Source organism: Hypanus sabinus, unplaced genomic scaffold, assembly GCF_030144855.1.
Source record: "Hypanus sabinus isolate sHypSab1 unplaced genomic scaffold, sHypSab1.hap1 scaffold_602, whole genome shotgun sequence".
NCBI classification, from domain to species: domain Eukaryota; kingdom Metazoa; phylum Chordata; class Chondrichthyes; order Myliobatiformes; family Dasyatidae; genus Hypanus; species Hypanus sabinus.
This window is the reverse complement of record NW_026781458.1, coordinates 35086-59426: the sequence shown is the minus strand read 5'-3', so window position 1 is coordinate 59426 and position 24341 is coordinate 35086. Positions and strand designations below refer to the sequence as shown.

Below are 24341 nucleotides of genomic sequence, written 5' to 3'. Positions count from 1 at the left end.
CTCCTTCAACTGCTTCCCTTCATCCTTACCCTTGTCACTAGTCCCAGCTTTAATTTCTGGTTTACCCTGGTGATCCCTGCTACTCTTTTGGAAGCTCTTATTCAAGGTAAACTTAACCTTATGAGTTAAAGCAAACTCATCTGCTAATCCAGCAGACTCCTGCAAGTGGCAGCATTCTTTTCATCAAAATATCTCTTTATGTCATCACGCACGCACCCTCTGAATTCTTCAATTAAAACCAACTCTTACAAGCTCTTAAAATCATCATTTATATTTCTATATGTGCACCAGCGGTCTAAACACGCAAACTTCTCATAGGCAAGTTCCATATAAGTTTGGTTCACAGTCTTCCTCAAATATCTGAACATTTGCCTGTATGATTCTGGGAAAAACTCTCAAGCTTTGAGCTTAGCCTGTTTCACGCTGTCATAATCAGCTGCTTCATCAACTGTCAAAGCAGAATAGGCTTGCTGAGCCTTCCCCTTAATTACACTTTGTAAGAGAATAGGCCAACCCTCTTTTGGCCACTTTAAACTCTGAGCAACCTTCTCAAAATTCTGAAAGTACTTATCAACCTTTGCTTCGTCAAATGGAGGTACCAATTTAACTTCCCGACCGGCCTTAAACTTACCACCAGAGTCGAACACTCGACCTCTTTTCTGCAATCTCTCTATCTTTTCCAGCTCGAACAGCCTCTGCCTTTCTGCTTCCTCCCTCTGTTTTTCTGCTTCCTCCCTGTATTTCTGCCTTTCTAGCCTCAAACTGCCTCTGACTTTCCACAGCCTCCGCATTTAATTTTTCGCACTTGTACTGGAGCTCAAGCTCACGAGGTTTACTTTTTTTACTTTTTGTCGATTTCCTCTGTAACCCCCTGGGTCGCCTCAGGCTGGCTCAGCTCTTTTCGCCTAGGGGAGCAGCCTTCGGCCCCGCCAGACTGGGTAATCAGCTGGTGTGGATGCTGTGTGATGTCCCCGCCTCGCCCACAAACAGACAGCACACCATATGCGATTAAATGAGTACAATTTATAAAGGTTACTATAACTAAGTGATTAATAACGATACAGTATATATGAAGAGAAAATTAAAGAAAAGGCGCCAAACTTATCAAAGTCCAAACCACTTCGTGCACAACCGTTGGAGCTCAATTACTGAAGTCTTCTGACCACCATTCGATCCCCTCCGAACTCCTCGACTCGCAGCTCAGGACCCTCCGAGTGGTCAACCAAGCACATCTAGCTTCCTCGGAGTAGCTCACCCGCCTCCTCCGGGCAAGCCCCAAGCGCACCAGCAGGATATTGGTTCTCTCTCGAACAGAAACGCTGCCCGTCTCAACAGTGTCCGGACACATCAGCATTAACGATTCATGAACCTCAGTCTCCTCCACATTTGCCTCTAAGAACTCCATTTTCACTGACCAACAACCGTCGTCTGGATAATCACCGGCACTGGTACCCCGAATCTCCAGTGTCCTCAATGTCGTCAAGGGTAAATGCTTCCAATAACGGTTATGAAACAAACTGTACAGCACCTTAACCGGCGCCCCGGTGCCGAGGATGGCTTTAACTTGACTTCCATCCATCCGTAACAACACCTGTGCGCATGGCCCCTCTAAGCCTTCAGGAATAGAGTCTGCTCCTTTCGGGAGTTCATTGGTACATTGCTGGGAACGTGCTCCCCGAGAGACCCCAAGCCGTTCCCCCACTGAGCCTCCTCTAAGTTTCCCGACACCTCTCGAATCAACGGAACAACTGATCCCCTTGACAGATCCCCTTGGCACCACAAGCAATTTATCTGCCCCCCTAGGCAAAAAGGGATACCCTAAAAACTTCCCACCAATCTCCTGCAACGGGAATGATAAGCCCCCCAGCTGCGGCATTTGACTTCCAGTCGAACCACTCTCATTTTCCCACACTTTCCCAGAACTGGCAGGTAATTACCACTTCGAGGTAATTGCGCCTGACAGTTCTAACAAAGTCACCAGCCCGCCTACTCAAACTTTCAACCCGTCCCTGTCGCTTTTCCTCAGCCAAGTACTGCCACTCACCCAATAACTGAGGGGTCCGCTCCGCCCACGCTTCCGCCCCCTTAGGGCTGGATATTATTCCAATAACTGGGCGGAGCTCACCACTGCTGAAACATCCCAACCTGTCACTCCTCACTCTCCAAACAGTACGGACAACCCATGGTCCCACCACCATTTCGTCAGCACTAGTCGGAACTCGAACGACCTCCAGGCTAGCAACAGCAGCCACCCCACCCAACACACACGCAGCGATAACCAGCAATCACACCCCCACAAAGGCACACCAGCTCTTCGCCGTAAACACAATTTAAATAGGGTGATCACACAGCCTCCACAGAAATCAACCCCGGACAAGCACCCCACAATGTAACCACCTGGGTCGCCTCAGGCTGGCTCAGCTCGTTTCGTCTAGGGGAGCAGCCTTCGGCCCCACCAAACTGGGTAATCAGCTGGTGTGGATGCTGTGTGTTGTCCCCGCCTCGCCCAAAAACAGACAGTACACCATATGCGATTAAATGAGTACAATTTATAAAGGTTACTATAACTACGTGATTAATAACGATACAGTAGATATGAAGAGATAATTAAAGAAAAGGCGCCAAACTTATCAAAGTCCAAACCACTTCGTGCACAGCCGTTGGAGCTCAATTACTGAAGTCTTCTGGCCACCATTCGATCCCCTCCGAACTCCTCGACTCGCAGCTCAGGACCCTCCGAACTCCTCGACTCTCCAAACAGCTCAGAACCCTCCGAGTGGTCAACCAAGCACATCTAGCTTCACCCCCACGTCCTCGGAGAATCTCCCGGCCTCGGACCCCCCTTTGGGGTCCGATCCTCGCCCAGCTTAGAGCATTGCGTCCTCTCTCTCGACCCCCTCGCGCCGATCTCCCCAAAAGCCCGTCAACAAAAGCTTACAGACGCAGAAGAAAGAACATTAATCCCCATTTAGTTTACAAAGGAATATCATTTTCGTTATCAGTAAATTAACATTCCTGCTAGCTAACAAAAAGAAACCCTTTCCCAACAGTAACAAAGAAAAAAGAAGAAACCCCCTTTACACTTCAAGCTCACGAGGTTTACTTTTTTTAATTTTTGTCGATTTCCCCTTAGCAAGATTGAACCTTTTAGCAATACATAACAACTCAATCCTTCTGGCGTCCTCCAATGCCTGGCACTTCGAGACATCTATCAACATCCGTTGCTACTGATTTTCCACACACAAATAACTCAAAAGGTATTTCCCCAATAAAATCGATAATTAATCGATAAATCGATCATTAATGACTTTACCTCCAAATCTGTTCATAATCCAGGCAGAGGCCCAACATTTGTTATGAATTGTAACGCTTTAGAAACGAACACCAGCGATAGGCTACACCTGGAGTCTGTTTTGATATTAAAACTATCTTTATTAGAATCTACTTATAATATAGTAACTTAAACAAGATAAACAAATGTGTTATGTGTATATATGAGTGTAAATATAACTCCCAAACTATTAAGCTCGGGGGAAACAAGGCTTGGATTCTTTAGATGACAAAGTACCAAAGTTCAGTTCAACCATGGAATAGGTGATGAGAGAGATATTGGTCATCCAGCGTAAATGTTGAGAGAAGGCAATTCCGTCGAATTACACAGGTTTCAGCAATTGCTGTAGATTTTATCCGTCATCATTCCAAATCCACATACGAACTATCACCGAAAGTGACTTCTCACAGGGGGTTTCGTCTTCAAGTGAATTACCTCACCACAGCCCGGCAAGTGTTAACACATCAGTGGTCTTCACAGTATACCCCAAATCAGATCCACTCATATGGATCATACGAGTTGACAACCACACATTCGATGTACGCTGAATCGATAATTAACTCACCCTTGTGGACATATGGACATTGCGTTAAGTGACTCTTGGCCACGACTTCCCTTGTTCTGATCCTTCCATTTTTCCTCCTTCATCTCCATCTGACTGAGTGTCTGTGTCCTCGGTTAAAACTAAACAAGCTGCGAGCGATATAAACAAGCTGCAAATCAAACTGACTGAACTTTTAAATTTTTCTCTATTAAAATGACAGTCCACAGCAAACAAAATCTAGGGATTCATAACAACGACCACTCCCCATTGTGAACTGACTGATGTGCCTGTACTTGGGATGACTGAGTGAATCCTTTCCCACTTTCTGAGCAGGTGAACGGCCTCTCCCCATTGTGAACTCGCAAGTGTCTCTGCAGGTTGGGTGACCGAGTGAATCGCTTCCCTCATTCTGAGCAGGTGAACGGCTTCTTCCCAGTGTGAACTCGCTGATGACTCTGTAGGTGGGATGACTGAGTGAATCCCTTCCCTCAGACTGAGAAGGTGAATGGCTTCACCCCGGTGTGAACTCGCTGATGTCTCTGTAGGTTGGATGACTGAGTGAATCTCTCCCCACAGACTAAGCAGGTGAACGGCCTCTCCCCAGTGTGAACACGCTGATGACTCTGTAGGTTGGATGACTGAGTGAATCTCTCCCCACAGACTGAGCAGGCGAACGGCTTCTCCCCAGTGTGAAGTCGCTGATGTCTCTGTAGATTGGATGACTGAGTGAATCTCTCCCCACAGACTGAGCAGGTGAATGGCTTCTCCCCAGTGTGAACTCGCAAGTGACACTGCAGGGTCGATGACTGACTGAAACTCTCCCCACAGACAGAGCAGGTGAACGGCTTCTGCCCAGTGTGAACTCGCAAGTGATTCTGCAGGGTCGATGACTGACTGAATCTCTCCCCACAGACAGAGCAGGTGAACGGCTTCTCCCCAGTGTGAACTCGCAAGTGACTTTGTAATGTGGATGACTGAGTAAATCTCTCCCCACAGACTGAGCAGCCGAACGGCTTCTCCCCAGTGTGAACTCGCTGGTGTCTCTGTAGGTTGTTTGACTGAGTGAATCCCTTCCCACATTCTGAGCAGGTGAAGGGCTTCTCCCCAGTGTGAACTCGCTGGTGTGCCATTACGTCAGGTGATTGAGTGAATCCTTTTCCACAAATTCAGCAGATCACCAGCCTCTGCCCGGTGTGAAATGACTGCTTTGTTCGCAGGTCGGAAGACAAATTGAATCTTTTCTCGCACACACAACAGGTGAAGGCCTTGCCCAGTGTGAACATGCTAATGTACCTTCAGTTGAGATGACCGAGTGAATCTATTCCCACTGTCTGAGCAGGTGAACGGCCTTTCTCCTTTGTAAAATGACGGGCGTGCCAGTTGGTCAGCTGACCGAATAAATCCCTCCCCACAGTCTGAGTAGGAAGGATGAATCCCTCGCTCCACTTCTTAAATATCTGGACAGAGACAGCAGAACTGGCGCGCTGTGTTTGAGATTCCTGGAGACAAATTCCTTCTCGTTTTGACCTGTGAAATGATTTACAAAGACCATCAATGGCTGCCGGACAACATTTCAGATGAGATTGCTTGAGTCGCCAAGTTTTGATCTGGCTGTTCCTCACTGTTACAATGAGGCTGAACCCAAGTTGGACAAAGAGATCATCTCCTGACTGTGCAGAGTTCTGGTATGTGGAATGACCATCATGCTCTTCCTGTTCTTCCCGTGTTGCCTTTTCAGTTATCTTCTGTTGCTCTTTCAAAGTTTCCCAATCCTTTGGCTTCCCTCTCATCTTTGCTATGTTATACATAGCATCTCACTGTTATACATGCATTTTCCCGATGCTCTTCCTGTTTCTGTAAGAATGGTGCATTTCTGGCATTTGCAATTTGTACCCTGGCTCAGTTTGACTCTCTGCATTGGTATTATTCTCTCTTCCTGCTGAACTGCATGGGTGCCTGGCCCCACAGTAACTGAAACACTCTCATGCAAATTGTCTTTCTTGACGTGCATCTGGGAATTTCTTTTACGTACTCTTACCTTAAAGATCCACAATTTTAACGCCATATAAAAAATCCCTGCTGAGCTGAATGGTTGGTCTGCACAGCTGTTAAATGGACAGAGTGAATATTAGTATTACTTCAGGTTCTTTTGGAAAATTACAATCCAGAAACAGGCCAATTGCGCCATCTGGTTTGTGTTGAACTAATTAAACTGCCCACTCCCACATCCCTACCATCCAGATACCTACACGAACCGCTTAAATGTTGAAATTGAGCTCGCATGCACCACTTGTGCTGGCTGCTCATTCCACACCAGGATGACTGTCTGTGTGAAGAATTTTCCCCTCTTGTTCACCTTAACATTTCACCTTTCACCCTTAACCCATGGCCTCTGGTTGTAGTCCCGCACCATCTCAGTGGTAAAAGCCAGCAAAAGGGAGTAGGGGCGACCGTGGATGACAAGCGAAGTCAAGTACGGTATAAAAATAAAAGAGAAGATGTATAACATAGCAAAGATGAGAGGGAAGCCAGAGGATTGGGAAATATTTAAAGAGCAACAGAAGATATCTAAAAAGGCAATACGGGGAGAAAATACTAAATTCTAAATTCTCCTTCAAAATTCCTGTATATACAAGCCTGGCTTTCCCGGCTCCTGTTTGATTCTTACTGAGAGAGAAAGAGAGAGGGGTGGAACTATTTGACTGTGCAGCGTGTTTACACTTACTCGCAGCTTGTGTTTACATAGCTCACAGTATGTTTTATTTAAGCAAGGACAGTCACAAACACAGTCAGCCAGAGAGAAAGAAAGAAGATGGAAAGTTCGAAACAAAGGGCCTAGTGGCCAAAGGCCACTGTTCGGACTCTCCTGTGCCCACAAGGTGGGTTGACTATTGATCCAGCCTATACCGAATGTGTGATTGTCACTTTGTTTGATCCATTGGAGTGGATCTGTTGGTTTGGGAGTATCCTGTGAGGACCACTTGTGCTAACCCTTGCCTGGGTGTTGTAATTCACTTGAAGAGATAACCCTGTGACCAATCACTGTTGGTGATAATTCGTATAATCCAAATGGGGATTTTGTTAGAATATCCCGTGACAACCACTTTTGTTAACCCTTAGCTGGTTTCGGGTGTGTTATGTGGTAACCACTTGTGAAAAGGGATATTCTGTGGAAATAACTGTCGGTAATACTTTGTGTGTTGTATCTGGATTGGGAGTACCTTGCGGAATCTACCTGTGTGTTAACCCTTGCCTGGGTGGTAGTTCCTTCTGAAGACAGTACTCCTGTGATAAGCTACTTTTGGAGATAATTCGTATGTGGATTCAGAACAAGGACGGATAAGACCTACAGCGACTGTTATCTTGTTTTACCACTGTGGCATTTGTGGAATTCAACGTAATTGCCTTCTCTCGATATTCACCTTGGATTACAAATCTCTCTGTCTCGTCATTGATTCCATAGATGAACTGAACTTTCATACTTTACCATCTCAATACTTTAACCTTGGAATTCCCTGAGCTCAGTGGTTTGGGAGTTATATTTACACATGTGTGTACTCATAACACATTTAACTTTTGATTATTTTGCTTCATTTGTTATATTATAAGTAGATACGAATAAAGACAGTGGTTTTAAAATCAAAAGCACATTCCACGTGTGGTCTATTGCTGTTGGTTCAATTAAACCGTTACAGGAATGTAACAGAGGTGTTCGTGTTTATGTCTTTCTGGGGGCCCCCATGTTAACACCTTTCTGTCTCTCTGTCACACCTTGCCAAACAGGTAGAACCAGGGGCCTGCTGGGTAAAACGATGATTCCAATGTCGGTAATCCTGCTCAACCAGAGTGAGGAACTCTCAGCCTGGGTTTCCTCAAATAACACCTGGGGAAGAGAGTGAGTAACTGTGGTCCAGTCAGAGATGACTGTGGCTGTCGGTGTTTTGTGGGATGGTATCGCAGGCACCCACCAAACTGAACTTCCTATACTGGGAAACATGCATCCTGGCCAGAACTGCAGGTGCCAACAGTCGAGAGGATTAACTGAGACTGAGCGATTTCGGATGATCGCTTTTTTATCATATGGAGTAGCCAGGAATTCACGAGAGATAATCAATTTGGCTACAAGCACTTGAAGGGCTGGCCACAATACTGCAGGGACCCTGACAGAAACACAGGCCCAAGTAACAGAAACATCCACTAAAATGATTGCAATCCGGCAAACAATCGTACAGAATCGTACGGCTTCAGATTTTATCCCAGCTGAGAAAGGGGGAACCTGTGCTATTATTGACACAGAATGCAGCACCTATATCCCTGATGAGGCTACTAACGTTACACCCCTCTCCAAGCACACTGTCAAGGAGACTGACAGCATCAAGAGAGTAGGGCAGGATTTACACGGGTTCACCAAAGGGTCAAAATGGTGATCTCCGAAGACCTGTCGGTAATATGTGGGGTATGATATTGCATTTTGTCCAAATGGTGGTACATATCATTGTTATCATTGCTGATGTATGCCGTTTTTAACCACTGAGAAGTTAATGCTGTACTTGATTGCTTTCTCTGTAAAAATTACTACTTTGCTGATCATGCAATGATCTAAAGGAGGGAATGATAAAGTATGTAAAGTGTTTAACACTTCGTTAAACAATAGCAGCCTGTTTTTCTGAAAGAAACTTCTGATGATCAACCAATGTGCTTAAGCCGTGCTGAGCCATATTTCTTCTTGTGGGTAGCTAGCTAGGGTTTCAGGATGCTTATCTCCTTGTGCACTCATGTGTAGAGATAGGACAGCGTCAGTCTGTTCTGTGTGTGTAAGCCATTATGATTATTTTGTAATTTGTCTTTCAGGTCTGTCATGTAGTAAATATTTTTGGCTCCAGCCTGTCTTGTGCGGGGAATATCTGGACAGATATATCTGTGGTGTATGCGGAATTGGTGAATTGGGATGGGAGCATTCACAGACTGTTCCTGTCTGAGTGACTAACTAAGTAAGTCCCGCTCGGAGTGGATAGTTCAAAGGTTAATTTATTATCAAAGCAGGTATCCATAAACAACGCTGAGTTTTTTTCTTCTCCAGAAAATCACGAAACAAAGAAAACATGAAAGTCGTTCAGAGAGAAAAAAATGAAACTCCCTCCAAACCTCCCGCATCAAAAAGGACAGCATCCCGATCATCAACCCCGAAAACCCACCACTCCCGCACAAAAGGGAAGAAAAATATCGACACCCGTTAAAAAACTTTCCTACCCGACACAACTGCGGAGGAGCCGGCGTCACCAGTGTAGATGCGACCGCATCGGGAGCAGCGGACACAACGGGCAACCCCGGAAGATTCACAGGTGAAGTGTCGCCTCACCTGGAAGGATGTTTGGACAACGGAGAGAGTTCGGCCGTCCGGACCTTTCACTGTGACACCCCAAACTCCACATCAAATCCGTCCAAACGAATCTGGGTGAACTTTAATGACCAATAAATATAATTCCTCTCAGCGATCAGCTGTCTGAATGATCCCCTGACTCTGAGAGGAAGGGGTATCTATGGTCCACACTGTCAGGGTGTTGAGTTTACCAGGAGACAAAGACTGCAGGGATGAGAGGTTTTCTGTTGTCTAATACGCTGTGTGGGGACCCCGCTGGCAATTCTGGTGTTGAGACCCGAATCGAGACAAACACCACGCTGCCCATTCCACAAAAACACGGCACAGCTGGACATATAACAGGGGACTTTACATCCCACAACACTGGATTCAGTGATGAAACCCGTGATTAATGCTGTTGTCTCACCTAGAAGTGCATTAACCCTAACCATGCAATATGGTTTAAAATCTCTCTCCCCATACTAACACGGGTTATACAGACCAAAGAACAAACTGCCGGAGGAACTCAGAGGGTCGGGCAGCATCTGTGGAGGGAAATGGACCGTCAACATTTCGGGCCGAGACCCACACTCTGGTCTGAGTGTGGACGGGAAATAGTCAGAGAAAAGAGGTGAGGGGTGGGGATGGGGCAAGAGCTGGGGAGTGAGAGGTGGATCCAGGATAGGGGGGAGGTGGATGGTGAAAATAGTGACAGGGGTGGGAGGTGAGAGTTTGGGGCAAAACGGGGCTGCAGAAGTTAATTCCATAGAGGATGAGCAAAGAGGTTAGAGAGTATTTGCTATAAGAAGATTATGAAGATTCACCTGACTGATCCCTGGAGTGGTGGGGTCACAACTTGAAGAAAGATCAAATGTGATAACCCTTTCATTTAGAGAATCGAGGACTGAGAGGAGAACACTTTGAAATGCACAACATCATTACTGGTTGAACCAGATATCACAGTCTCTGAAAAAGGTGGTGTACTGTCCGGGACTGTGATGAGGGGAAAAGTCTCTATTCCGAGGGTGGTGAATATCTGTAAATCCCCTCCACAGAGGGCAGTGAAGACTCAGTGATCGTCCTCACGTGGAAAAGAGGCCGGCAGAAGTGTGGAGACCGAAGGGATCGAGGAAATGAGGATCGGACAGAAACGTGGCTGAGATGGGAGAGCAGCCGCCATCTTGTTGATGGTTACAGGGGCCGAATGGCCACCTCCTGCTGTTTCTCACTTCACGTTTCAGTGTTCCTGTCCACTGAAGCCGGAGGAATGTGAATAGAAATTAGTGTTTATAAACACAGAACTGGTTTAAATGAAACGTGAACACTTCCTGTTTGGGCTTGAATTATGTTTCGGACCGGGATGGGAATCGACCCCGTGACTCTGTGACCTGGGGGTGGAGGGAAAGGAATCGGTGTAGATATGGTGTGGAAAAGGAACCATGTATCTGGTGTAAATATGGAATAATGTTTGGAACGCGGCGGATGGGTCGGGCAGTGTGTGAGGTGAGAGGTGCGGAGTCACCAGTTCAGCTGGGAGACCCTCCACCCGTGACCTGATCCCTTTTCCTGTTCACGTTGTTCCGCAGATCTGCAGCATCTGCGGGTCACTGCTCTACGTGTCCGTGTAGCTTCACCTTTTGCCCCTTCAGCCGAGGCAGTGAGATCCGGATCTGTCACGTCCTCTCACTGTGGGTGGACAATGTTTTTTTTTTCTGTAATATTTTCTGCATGTTTCATTCCCTGTTTCGATGTGCTGAATTGTTGCCAACGTTTCTGTGTGTCTGACCCATTTATGTGAGAATTTAGCCATCTGTATTTCTCTGAGCTTCTCATAAATGTGTAAAGTTTAATTCAGCTTCACTTCAGAATTTCCAAAGCAACAACCCAGTCAGTCAAATAGTTCCACACAATTAAAATGGTTTATTACATTTACACAATTAAAATACTTTATTACATTTTTATTTTTTCTGCTTTTGTACTATATATTCTTATTTTAAATCGCAATTGTTAAAATCTTTTGTTAAGAATTAACAATTAACAACGAATTTCCTGGCATTTGCCGGTGCTATTAAACCTGATTCTGTTATTGATATGGGAGACCCACCACCGGTCACCTGATCCAAGTTGCTGCCGATCGTAAAGCGAGATTGAAGCATTTTCCATATATTTGCATTCCTCAGAAATGACAACAATTCAGTTTCCTTCTGAGGTTCCAGAGCAGAATTTCAGTCTGTATAATATTTCCACACAATTAAATTGGGGAAATTTGTTTATTAACATCACGTACTGAGCTACAGTGAAAATCTTGCCTGATGTACCATCGACACAGATCGATACATTACAACAGTACATTGAGCTGAGATACAACAAAAAAAGTAACTGTAGCAAAGCATTATGGCTGCAGAGGAAGTGCAGTACAGATAGACAAATGGTGCAGGGTCACGTCCAGTTACATTGTGAGGTTGAGTCCATTTTATCATTCATTTGGCTTCTAACCACCGACAGGAAGCCGTCCTTGAGCCGGGTGTTACGCACTTTAAAGCTTTTGTATCTCTTCCCCCATGTGTGAGCGTGTTTGCAGCAAGAATGTCCAGGTTATGAGGTTTTTTGTGTACATGACCTGCTTTTCCGAGGGAGTGGAAGTATAGGAAGAGTCCATGGAGTGGGGGCTTGTTTCTCTGATGTTCTCTGCTCTCCAAAGTTCTCTGCATTCCTTGCAGTCATGGGCAGAGCAGTAGCCATACAAAGGCATGAAGTATCGACAAGGAGCTCAGAGACCTCGGCCTTCACCCTGCCCTGTGTAGCTGGATCCTGGACTTCCTGTCAGATAGCCGACAGGTGGTAAGAGTGGCTCCATCTCCTCTGTCTCTCTGACCCTGAGGACAAATAACCCACAGGGTTGTCTCTTTGGCGCCCTCCTTTACTTTCTGTGCACCCATGACTGGTGTTGCCACCCACAGCTCCAATCTGCTGATTAAATTTGCTGACAATACTACATTGATTGGCCTAATCTCACATAATAACTTAAAATCGATCAAATGCCTCCTGACGAGGCTCGGTCCAAACAAACTTTTCACCCTTCTTCAGGTTAGTCAGAGGAAGAGCGATAGCAGCAAAGTTCTTACAGAGCTTACGATAATGTCCATCCATTCCCAGAAACCTTCTGAAAGCCTTCTTAGCAGTCAGAATAGGAACTTGAGAAATTGCCTGGACTTTTGCCCGAACAGGAGCCAACTTGCATTGACCTACATCATAGACAAGACAGGTCAGAATGGCATGGCCAAATTCAATCTTATCTAAGTTAACTGTAAGGCTGGCCTGGGAAAACCTGTCAAACAGCTTTTCTACTGCAGAGATATGCTCTTCCCAAGTGTCACTCCCTGTGACTAAGTCATCAGTATAGGCATCTGTGTGTTCCAACCCTCGAATTACAGAATCATTCATTCTCCGGAATGTTCCTGGACCAGTTCTCATTCCAAACAGCAAGACATTATATTCATACAACCCAGGTGGTATCATAAATGCAGAATTATTTCTACCTCTGCCCGTCAATGGAACACATCAATACCCTGACAACAGATCAATCTTTGTAAGAAATTCAGCTTTTCCAACCTTATCGATGCAATCATCCATCCTAGGGATAGAATAGGCATGTGTTTTTGTTACTGCATTTGCCTTCTTATAATCAGTGCAAAATCTAACACTACCATCAGGTTTGGGCACAATAACGCAGTGTGAGCTCCAATCTGATGCTGAAGGACTAATAATACCATTTTCTGCATATTTTCAATTTCTTGCTCAGCCAAGTTACACTTTTCTACGTTCATGCGATATGGGTGTTGCTTAATCTGTTTAACCAATACCTACATCATGTATTGCGACCGTGGTTTGCTTGGAAACATTGGGAAATAAATCTTTAAACTGTAGAATTACTTCCTTCAGCTGTTGTTGTTTCTTTGGCTGCAAGTGAGTCAAACTGCTATCAATGTTTTCTGGAACAACGGTGTTCATTAGCCTTACTGGGACCACGCGTGGCTTGTGAAAAGTCTCAGACAAGTCAATTGCTTCATTCTCAGGTTTGCCAGATTCATATGTTTTGACTACAACACTCTTGTCAAAATAAGGCTATATTATATTTATCTGTACCACCTGTGTTAGTTTACATCGGTCGGGTGTTTTGATAACATAATTCTCATTATTAATTTGAGAGACTATTTCATACGGTCCACTGAGTTTTGCCTGAAGTGGATTTGTCAATGTTGGAGATAAGTTAAGCAACTTATCGCCCACCTGGTATTTTCTTTCGCAAGCCCATTTATCAAACCAACACTTCAATTGGTTTTGAGAAATCTTTAAGTTTTGTCTCGCTAGACTACAGGCCTGGAGTAGTTCATTGTTGAACTTCAAAACTTAGTCTAACAAGTTTACGTGCACATCCCCATCAATTCACTATACCTTTAACAAGGTCAAAGGTCCCCTCACTCTCTGACCAAATACAAATTCAAATGGACTAAATCCCAGTGACTCCTGTACCAACTCTCCTACTGCGAACAAAAGCAAATATATTCCTTCATTTCAGTCTTTTCCATTTTCAACACAGTATGTCTTTTTTTGGCATACGCATGCGTATGTCCGATAATGTATTTTTCAAGACTTTACAAAGCACGGCGTAAGAGAGACAGTCTGGAACACATTATGTCTTAATCATTGTTTTGAGGGTAGAATGAATTCTTTCTAGAACCTATCGTAATTCTGGATGGTACGCAGACGTTGTAATTAGTTTAGCTCCCAGTACATAAAGTACAAGCTGGAATAATCCAGATGTAAAATTGCTTCATTGATCAGACTGGATTTCTTTAGGCAAACCAGATAAAGTAAAAACTTGGTAAGAGCCTTCGCCACAGTTTTAGCTTTAATATTTCTGAGAGGTATTGTCTCTGGGAATCTGGATGCAGTACACATAATAGTTAGCAGATACTGATGGCCAGCTTTAGTCTTTGGCAATCGGCCAACACAATCCACTAGAAATTTTGAAAAGGGTTCACCAAATGCAGTTATATATAGACTGCAGTGGGACACTGTGGAGATCTGATTAGGTTTACCAACAACTTGACCAATGTGACAGTTCCTGCAAAGGGTCACAGCATCTTTCCTCAGATTAGGCCAGTAGAATTATTTCTGTGGGTCATTAGTGGTTGCGTTAATTGTTAACTGCACTGCAGGAACAACTTTACCATCTGCCAGGTCATTCACTAACAGGAAAGTAACATCTTCCTCTGGTAAACTGCAGCACACTCCGATCTTAACAGGTCCCGAAACCAACACTTACAGTAAAGCTACCTTGTGCAACGGCACGGAAACCATGCCGCCCTCAATGCCTTTAATAAGATTTACCTCACCAGTGTTAGTCTCATCACCAAACTTTAGAACGCTGTCTGATATAAGTGACTGAGAAGCCCCAGTAACTCAAATAATTGTCACTGGTACCGGGGTTGACCCTTCCTTTACTAATACAAACCCATCTGACATAAAATGATCGAATCCCTTCTTAACTCGGTCAGACTTCTGAGACCTTAACTGAGCCTCAAACACAATGTTCAGGACCCTGCGGGTTTATAGGTGCTTCAGCATACTCAATACAGGCATTTGGGACTGACTCCTTTTCCTTTTTCTTCTTCAGTACGGAACAATTAGCCATCATATGACCAGCTTTCTTACAATAGTAACAAGCAAGATCAGAATATTTCTCCTTCAACTGCTTTCCTTCATCCTTACTCTTGTCACTAGTCCCAGCTTTAATTTCTTTTTTACCCTGGTTATCCTTGCGACTATTTTGGTAGCTCTTATTTGGGATAAACTTAAACTTATGAGTTAAAACAAACTCCTCTGCTAATCTAGCAGACTCCTGCAAACTGGCAGCATCCTTTTCATCTAAATACGTCTTTATTTCATCAGGGACACACCTTTTGAATTCTTCAGTTAAAAGCAACAAGTTCAAGCTGTTAAAATCATTATTTATATTTTTACGTGTGCACCGGCCAGTAAAACACACAAACTTCTCAAAAACAAATTCCATTTTAGTCCGGTTCACAGATTTCCTCAAATTTCTAAACTTTTGCTGTATGATTCTGGGACCAACTCGTAAGCTTTGCGTACAGCCTGTTTCACGATGTCACAATCAGCTGTTTAATCAACTGTCAAAGCAGAATACGCTGACTGAGCCTTCCCCTTAATTACACTATGTAGGAGAATAGGCTAACCTTCTTTTGGCTACTTTAAACTCTGAGCAACCATCTCAAAATGCTGAAAGTATTTATCAACCTCTGCCTCGTCAAATGGAGGTACCAATTTAACTTCCCGACTGGCCTCAAACTGATCGCCAGAGTCCAACGCTAGACCCCTTTGCTGCAATCTCTCTATCTTTTCCAGCTCGAACAGCCTCTGCCTTTCTGCTTCCTCCCTCTGTTTTTCTGCTTCTCTAGCCTCAAACTGTATCTGCCTTTCCGCAGTCTCCATCTTTAATTTTTCGCACTTGTACTGGAGCTCAAGCTCACACCTCCAACTCCTCCACTTTAAACACACCCTCAGATACATAACGATCGGCTATTATCCTCTGCATCTGTGCCCTCCTCATTGTCAATTTCACCTTAGCAATACTCAACAGCTCAATTCTTCTGACATCCCCTAATGCCTCAGAGGCTGGCGCTTCCAAACAATAATCAGCATCCATTGCTGCAAAGTTTCCATACACAGATAAATCAGAAGGGATTTCCGAAATGAAATCGATAATTAATGAATACAAAAATCTGTCCATATCCCGGACGCAGGTCCCAATTTTGTTATGAACAGTAACGCATTAGAAATAAATCAGCAGCAATTGGAGTCTGTTTTTTTATGTTAAAACCTTTATTAGAATATACTTATAATATAGTAACTTAAGCAAGATAAACAAAAGTTAACAGTGTTATGTGTATATATGTGAATAAATAAAACTCTCAAACTATGGAGCTCCGGGAAACAATTCTTGGAGTATTGAGATGGCAAAGTATGAAACTTCAGTTCATTCACGGAACAGGTGATGAGTGAGAGGTATTTGTAATCCAGGCTAAATGTCAAGAGAAGGCAATTATGTCGAATTCCACATGCTCCATGGTGGTAAAACGAGAGAGCAGTTGCTGTAGATTTTACCTGTCGTCATTTCAAACTCACATATGAATTATCACAAAAATGACTTGTCACAAGGGGTATTGTCTTCAAGTTAATTACCACACCACAGCCAGACAATGGTTAACACATCAGTGGTCTTCACAGTATACCCCAAATCAGATCCACTCCTATGGATCAAACAAGGTGCCAACCACACAATCGATGTACAGTGAATCGATAATTAACTCACCATTGTGGGCATAGGAAAGTTCTAAACAGTGACCCTTGGCCATTACTTACTTTGTTTCGATCCTTCCATTTTTCCTCCTTCACCTCCATCTGACTATGAATGTCTGTGTCCTTGGTTAAAACTAAACAAGCTGCAAGTCATTCTGATTCATCTTCGTAATCTATCTCTCTCTTAAAGTGACAGTCCACAGCAAAAGAAACCCAGGGATTCATAACAACGGCCACTCCCTAGTGTGAATGGACTGTTGTGCCAGTAGTTGGGATGACTGAGTGAATCCTTTCCCACATTCTTAGCAGGTGAACGGCTTCTCCCCAGTGTGAACTCACAGATGTACCTTCAGTGTAGATGAGCAAGTGAATCCCTTCTCACAGACTGAGCAGGTGATCAGCTTCTCCTCAGTGTGAACTCGCTGATGTCTCTGTAGGTTGGATAAATGAGAGAAGCCCTTCCCACATTCTGAGCAGGTGAACGGCTTCTCCCCAGTGTGAACTCGCTGATGACTCTGCAGGTTGGATGACTGAGTGAATCCCTTCCCACAGACTGAGCAGGTGAATGGCCGCTCACCAGTGTGAACTCGTTGGTGAGCCATTAGGTCAAATGACCGAGTGAATCCCTTCCCACATTCTGAGCAGGTGAATGGCTTCTCCCCAGTGTGAACTCGTTGATGACTCTGCAGATTGAATGACTGAGTGAATCCCTTCCCACAGTCTGAACAGGTGAATTGCCTCTCCCCAGTATGAACTCGCTGATGTACCAGTAGGCGGGATGACCTAGTGAATCCCTTCCCACAGACTGAGCAGGTGAGCAGCCACTCCCCAGTGTGAACTCGTTGGTGACGCTGTAGGGTGGATGAATCAGTGAATCTCATACCGGAGACTGAGCAGGTGAACGGCTCCCCACTGTGAACATGAGGATGTATCAGTAGCTTAGATGACAAATTGAATCCCTTCCCACAGTTCGAGCAGGTGTATGGGCGCTCCACAGAGTGATCTTGTTGGTGAGCCATTAGGTCAAATGACCGAGTGAATTCCTTCCCACATTCTGAGCAGGTGAGTGGCTTCTCTCCAGTGTGAATTCGCTGGTGACACAGTAGGTCAGATGACTGAGTGAATCTCTTCTCACAGACTGAGCAAGTGAACGGCTTCTCCCCTGTGTGAAATCGCTGATGAGTCTGCAGGGTAGAAGCATGAGTGAATCTCTTCCCACATTCTAGGCAGGTAAATGGCTTCTCCCCAGTGTGAACTCGCTCATGACTATGGAGGTTGGCAGACTGAGTGAATCCCTTCCCACAGACTGAGCAGATAAACGGCCTTTCCCCAGTATGAACTCGCTGATGTACCAGTAGGTGAGATGACCGAGTGAATCCCTTCCCACAGACTGAGCAAGTGAACAGCCTCTCTCCAGTGTGAACTCGCTGCTGAGCCATTAGGTCTGATGACCGAGTGAATCCTTCCCCACAAATTCAGCAGATCACCAGCCTCTGCCTGGTGTGAACTAACTGGTGTGTCCACAGGTGGGATGACTGACTGAATCCTTTCTCACACACAGAACAGGTGAATGTCCTTGACCAGTGTGAACCTGCTTATGAACCTTCAATTGTGATAACCGAGTGAATCCATTCGCACTCAGCAGGTGAACGGCCTTTCTCCTGTGTAAAATGATGGTCTTGCCAGTTGGTCAAATGACCGAGTGAATCCCTCCCCACAGTCTGAGCAGGAAGGATGGTCGATTGAATCCCTTACTCCACTTCTTATATATCGAGACACAGACAACGAAACTGGCATGCCATTTTTGAGCTTCCTGGAGACAAATTCCTTTTTGTTTTTAACCTGTAAAAAGATGTACAAAATCCATCAATGGGCTTTGGTCAACATTTCAGATGAGATGACATGAGTTGCCAAGGGCTGAATTGGAATCACAAAGTTAGTGAGGTTCAACCCAAGAAAAGAGAGAAATCATCTCCTGACTGGGTAGAGTGCTGGTATCTGGAATGACCATCAATTCCCTGATGCTCTTCCTGTCTCTATAAGAATGGGGCATTTCTGCCATCTCCAATCTGTGACCTGGCTCAGTTTGACTCTCTCCATTGGTATTATTCCCTGTTCCTGCTGAGCTGCATGGGTGCCTGGCCCCACAGTAACTGATACAGTATCACGCAAATAGTCTTTCTTGACGTGCAGCTGGGGAATCATTTCATGTATTATTAACTTAAGGTGCCACAGTTTTAATGCCATATTAAATAATTCCAGCTGAGATGTATGGTTGGTCCACACAGTTGTTATATGGACAGAGTCAATTTTTGTATTATTTCAGGTTCTTGTAGAAAATTACAACACAGAAACAGGCCCTTTGAACCATCTAGTTTGTGCTGAACTATTTAAACCTCCCACTCCCATACCTCTACCATCCAGGTACACACACAAACCTCTTAAATGTGGAAATTGAGCTTGCATGCATGACTTGGGCTGGCTGCTCATTCCACACCCGGATGACTGTGTGATGAAGTTTCCCTTCATGTTCCCCTTAATATTTCACCGTTCACCCTTAACCCATGGCCTCTAGTTGTAGTCCCAACCAATCTCAGTGGAGAAAGCCAGCTTGCATTTCCACTATCTATGCCCCTCTATCACAATCAAATCTCCCCTCAATCTGCTACATTCCAAGGAATAAAGTCCGGACCTGTTCAATCTTTCCTTATAACCCAAGTCCTCCAGACCTGGCAACATCCTTGCGAATTTTCTCTGAACTCTCTGAACCTCTTTACATCTTTCCTGTAGGTTGGTGACCAAAACTGCACAGAATTCTCCAAATTATGCCTCACCAATGTCTTCTACAAGTCAACATAACATCCATCTATTGTTGTCAGCATTCGGTTCATGAAGGCCAATGGGCTAAAATCTTTTTTTTTCCCATCTCTATCTAACTGTGACACAACTTTCAGTGAATTAAGGACTTGTATTCCCAGGTCCCTTTCTTCTACAACACTCCTCCATGCCCGACCAGTCACTGTGAAAGACCTCCTTTGGTAGGTCAGACCAAAGTGCAACAACTCACACTGGACTGCATTGAATTCCATTTTCCATTTCTCAAACCATTTTCGCACCTGGTCCAGATCGCACTGCAAGCCATGATAGTCTTCTTGCACTCCGCTGAACCCCCAGTCTTGTTGTCATCCACAAATTTGCTGATCCAGTTAACCACACTATCATCCAGATTACTGATAGAGATGACAAACAACAGATGCAACACTGATCCTTATTGCACACCTCCAGTCACTGGCCACTGGTTAGAGAGGCAACCATCTCCTACCACACTCTTGCTTCTCTCAAAGCTGGTGTCTCATCCAATTTACTGTCTAATCTTGAATGCACAGTGACTGAACTTTCTTGACCAGCCTCCCATATGAGAGTTTGGCAAGTGCATGTAGATAGCATCCACTGCCTTGCCTTCATTCACTTCCTCTATAAGACTGGTTAGACATGACCTACCATGCACAAAGCCATGCCATCTATCCACGTAGATCCAAATATTTATATATTCTGTTTCTGCACAAATGTTCCAATACGTTTCCCACTACTGATGTCAATTTCCTCGTCAAGCTCACCAATGTACAGTTTCTAGTTTATTTTTACAGCCTTTCTTGAACAGCAGAACAACATTGTCTGTCCTCCAATCCTCCAGTACCTCACCTGTCACTGAGGATGATTTAAATATCTGTGCTAAGGCCCCAATAATTTCTGCACTTGTCTTCCGCAGGGTCCTAGTGAACAACTTGTCAGGCCCTGGGGATTGATCCACACTAATTTGCCTCAAACCCCTCCACTTCTGTAATCTGTACAGGGTCCATGAAGTTGATGCGGCTTTGCCTCACTTCTCTAGACTCTGTGTTCATCTCCTGAGTAAATACGGATACAAAGAAAATCTCCCCAAGTCAATGTTATCCCTACATATGGATTACCATTCTGATCTTCCAGAGAATTATTTTTTCCCTTCAATCTTTTTGCTCTCAACATATCTGCAGAATCCCTGAGGATTCTCCTTCACCTTATCTGCTGGGGCAACCTCATGCCTTCTTTTATTTCTTTCATGAGTGTTCACTTGAATTTCCTGTATTTCATAAGAACCCCATTTGTTCCTATCTGCCTGTACCTGGTATGCACCTCCTTTTTATTGATCTGGGTGAGGAAAGTCAAAGGGGTATTGGAGCTGCATGCTGGGATGTGGGGTAATGCAGGTTAAACTAAAGTTGCAGGGGGAATGGGAGCCTGAATAACATAACAGGTAGTGGAGAGGTTGTGAAGACAGATGTTGTTCAGGCCTCAGACAAAGTCAGGAATGAAAAAGTTGAGCATGGTGCAGTGAATATGCTGAGCCCTGTATATTTCAATACAAGGAGCAGCGTAGGAAAGCTGGTTGTGTTCAGGGATGGATCAACATCTGGAATCAACATTAGGATCTGGCAACTGTGGACTAGGACAAGGTGCTTTCTGGCAAAGGTGTGCTTGGTAAATGGGAGGCCTTCAAAACAAATTTTTAAAGTACAAACTGGGTATGTGCATGTCAGAATAAAAGGTAAAGATAGAAACTGTAGGGAAGCTTGGTTTTCAAGAGATGTTGTGACCCTGAAGCACCAAATGGAGTTGCACAACAGGAATAGACAGGCAGTTTCTTATGGAGTATGAAATGCAAGAGAACACATAAGAAATAAATCAGGATGGCTAAAAGATGGCATGAGGTTGCTGTCACAGAAAAGGTGAAGGATAATCCTCAGGGATTCTAATGATAGATTAAGAGCAAAAGGATTGCAAGGCACAAAGTTGGTCCTCTGGAAGACCGGAATGGCAATCCACGTGTGTAACAAAGCAGATGGAGGCAATCTTAAATAATTTTTCATCTCTATTTACTCAGGAGATGGACAAAGATTCTATGGGAGTGTGGAAAAGCGGCACTAAAATCATGGACCCTGCACAGATTAAAGAAGAGAAGTTACTTCACTGTTTAAAATAGAATGTAGAATTCTACAGCATATTCCACGCCATTTAGACTAAAATGTTGTGTTAACCATGTAACCTACTCTAGTAACTTCCCAGAATTTCTCCAGCATATCATCCTCTATTTTTCTAAGCTCCATGTACCTATCTAAGAGGCTGTTAAAAGACCCTGTTCTATCTGCCTGCTGACAGCACATTCCACACATTTCTGTGTAAAAAAAACTTACCCCTGACATCCCTTCGGTATCCATTTCCAAGCACCTTAAAACTATGCCCCCTCGTGTCAACCATTTCAGCCCTGCGAAGAAACCTCTGGCCACCAACAGGCTCAATACCCCTCATCATTTTATGCACCTAAAAAAAGTCTCTAAATATAAACAAGGAAATTATCCACTGCACAATATACTTTCCACAATTCAGTACTTTTACACAGACAGTTGTGTAAAAATGGCCCAAAGAATATCGGGGACAAACAGGCCCAATTCACCACAACCACTAACTGTTCCTGCTGCTACCATCCAGGAAACGGCAAAAGGAGCAACAGGCCCCGGGACATCATCTTCCACCAGGTCATCAGACTGATTAATTCATGCTGATACAATTGCATTTCGATGTTATATTGACTGTCCTATGTGCAAACTATCTACCATAAATTACACATTGCACATTCAGATGGAGATGTAACGTAAAGATTTCTACTCCTCATGTTTATGAACTATGTATCTAATAAAGTCAATTCAATTCACCCTCTCCACTATCTGTTCTGTCATTCTGGCTCCCTTTCCTCCTACAACTTATTTTAACCACATCACCCCCTCCCCTGTTCACAACCACTAGCAAGCCTTACCACTAGGATATTCATCCCCTCTTGTTCTGTTCCTATAACTAACGAATCCCCGATCAGCCCTTTGACTTTCCTCTGCTAGGTAATCCCTCCCAACAGTTTCTAAAATGATCCACCTGTTGTTGTGGGAGATGGGCACAAGAGTACTCTGCAATGCCTATTTAACCTCATTCCCCTTCCTGACTCTCACCCAGTTTCCTGTGTCCTGCACCTTGGGTGTAACTCACCTCTCTTCATGTCATATCTATCACCACCTCCAACTGCTGGATGACCTGGAATTCACCCATTTCAAGTTGCAGCTCATTGAAGTGCAGTGCTACAAGCTGCAGCTGGATGCGCATCTTGAAGGTGAGGGCATCAGGGACACTGGAGGTCTCCCCTCCTTCCCTGCGATACCCCTCTAATTTGTAATAACCAGTGTGCAGATAAATCTTGTACTGTGCATTTTTTACCCAGTGACAAAATGTGCAGAGTGAATTTTATATAGAGAGGTATTCATTTTCACAGCGAGCAAATCACTGTCAATAGGAACTTTGATCTCCTCTCGGTTTGATCGAGTTCATCTGCACTCTCAGACAACCTATGTAGCAGGCCTGGAACAGGAAATGGAGGATTTTCTCACCAAAGCTTTTGCACATTGTCCATATGTGGTTTGCTTGCTCAACTATGCATTAAAAAGTCAGATTTCCAAATATCACTCCACTTCTTCCCACTTGCAAATTCTCCAGCTACTTTTGCAACACCAGAATGCAAACAGGCAGCACTAGTTTCTGTGTTCTACATATATATTCCCCCTGAACCCGTCCCCAATGACTGACGGTGGTGAACTCAGTGAATGAAATCCCAATGAATATGAAGGGAAGGGCAGTAGTCTGTCTCCCTGGAGTCTGGCACATTTGTGATGTTAAAGCTACTTGTTGCCCAGGGTGTTTGATATCATTATGTACCCAGAGAGAATTGGACAAAACATGTTCTCACCGGTAGAAAAGTCCAGAGCAAGAGGAGGTAGAACAAGCAACTCACACAAAATGCTGGAGGAACTCAGCAGGCCGGGCAGCATCTTTGGAAAAGAGTACTAATGCTGATATCCTCCGGGATTTTGTGTGTTGCTTGAATTTCCAGCAGCTGTAGATTTTCTCTTGCTGCGGTTGGATGCAGAACAAAGGTGATTTCCTCAACAGCTGATAGAAAGATTTTATTCTCTTTTTCCGAATTCCTAATCCTTGCATTCAGATAGCTGGAGCTCAGCTCTGTCTGTGAGATCTATCTGCTCCCATTCCCTGATTAGCCGGAAGCTCCCCGGGGCCCGTGTACGGATCGTGGGGCTCAGAGAGATGAAAAAGACCTGCCTGTGCCGAGTTTGCGAGCTACAGTCTCCGGTTCCCACAGCAATTGTCACTCAATTAAAGTCGAAAAAGTCCTTACCTTTCCGCTCCTCCCGACATTTTGTATACTGCGCGTATGCGTAGTTATCGGAGACGGCAGCAATCCTAACGCATGCGCATTTGATCGGTGCTTCAAACGACAGCGAAATTTTAACCGCGGGGCTTTATGGGTAATCATGGTGCCATTAAAAATTTCTGCAAGCATCGGTTCCATGTCCGTATCTCAGATTTTTTTTTTTCTGTGTAGAGAACTTAGCAGCTTTCTTAACGCAGAAAGCGGCTCCGATAAACGATACAATTATTATCAACATGCATTTCGTGTATCGAATGCCAAAGTACAATCCTCTTACAAATGCAGATGTGAAACAAAAGAGATTCTGCAGTTGCTGGAAACACAGACACACACAGACACACACACACACACACAGACACACACACACACACACACACACACACACACACACATACAATACTGGAGGAACTCTACAGTT

General features: G+C 44.4%; 1 protein-coding gene across 1 annotated transcript; it reads right to left on the bottom strand.

The window, feature by feature from the left end:
• Nucleotides 1-16198: 16198 nt before the first annotated feature.
• On the bottom strand, nucleotides 16199-23922 carry LOC132389559 (zinc finger protein 239-like). Its single transcript, XM_059962031.1, has 2 exons — nucleotides 23891-23922; nucleotides 16199-18459 (listed from the first exon to the last, which is right to left on the bottom strand). The coding sequence occupies exon 2, from the start codon at nucleotides 18054-18056 to the stop codon at nucleotides 16953-16955; it is 1104 nt and encodes a 367-aa protein (XP_059818014.1). The 5' UTR covers nucleotides 18057-18459; nucleotides 23891-23922; the 3' UTR covers nucleotides 16199-16952.
• Between the last annotated feature and the right edge of the window lie 419 nt (nucleotides 23923-24341).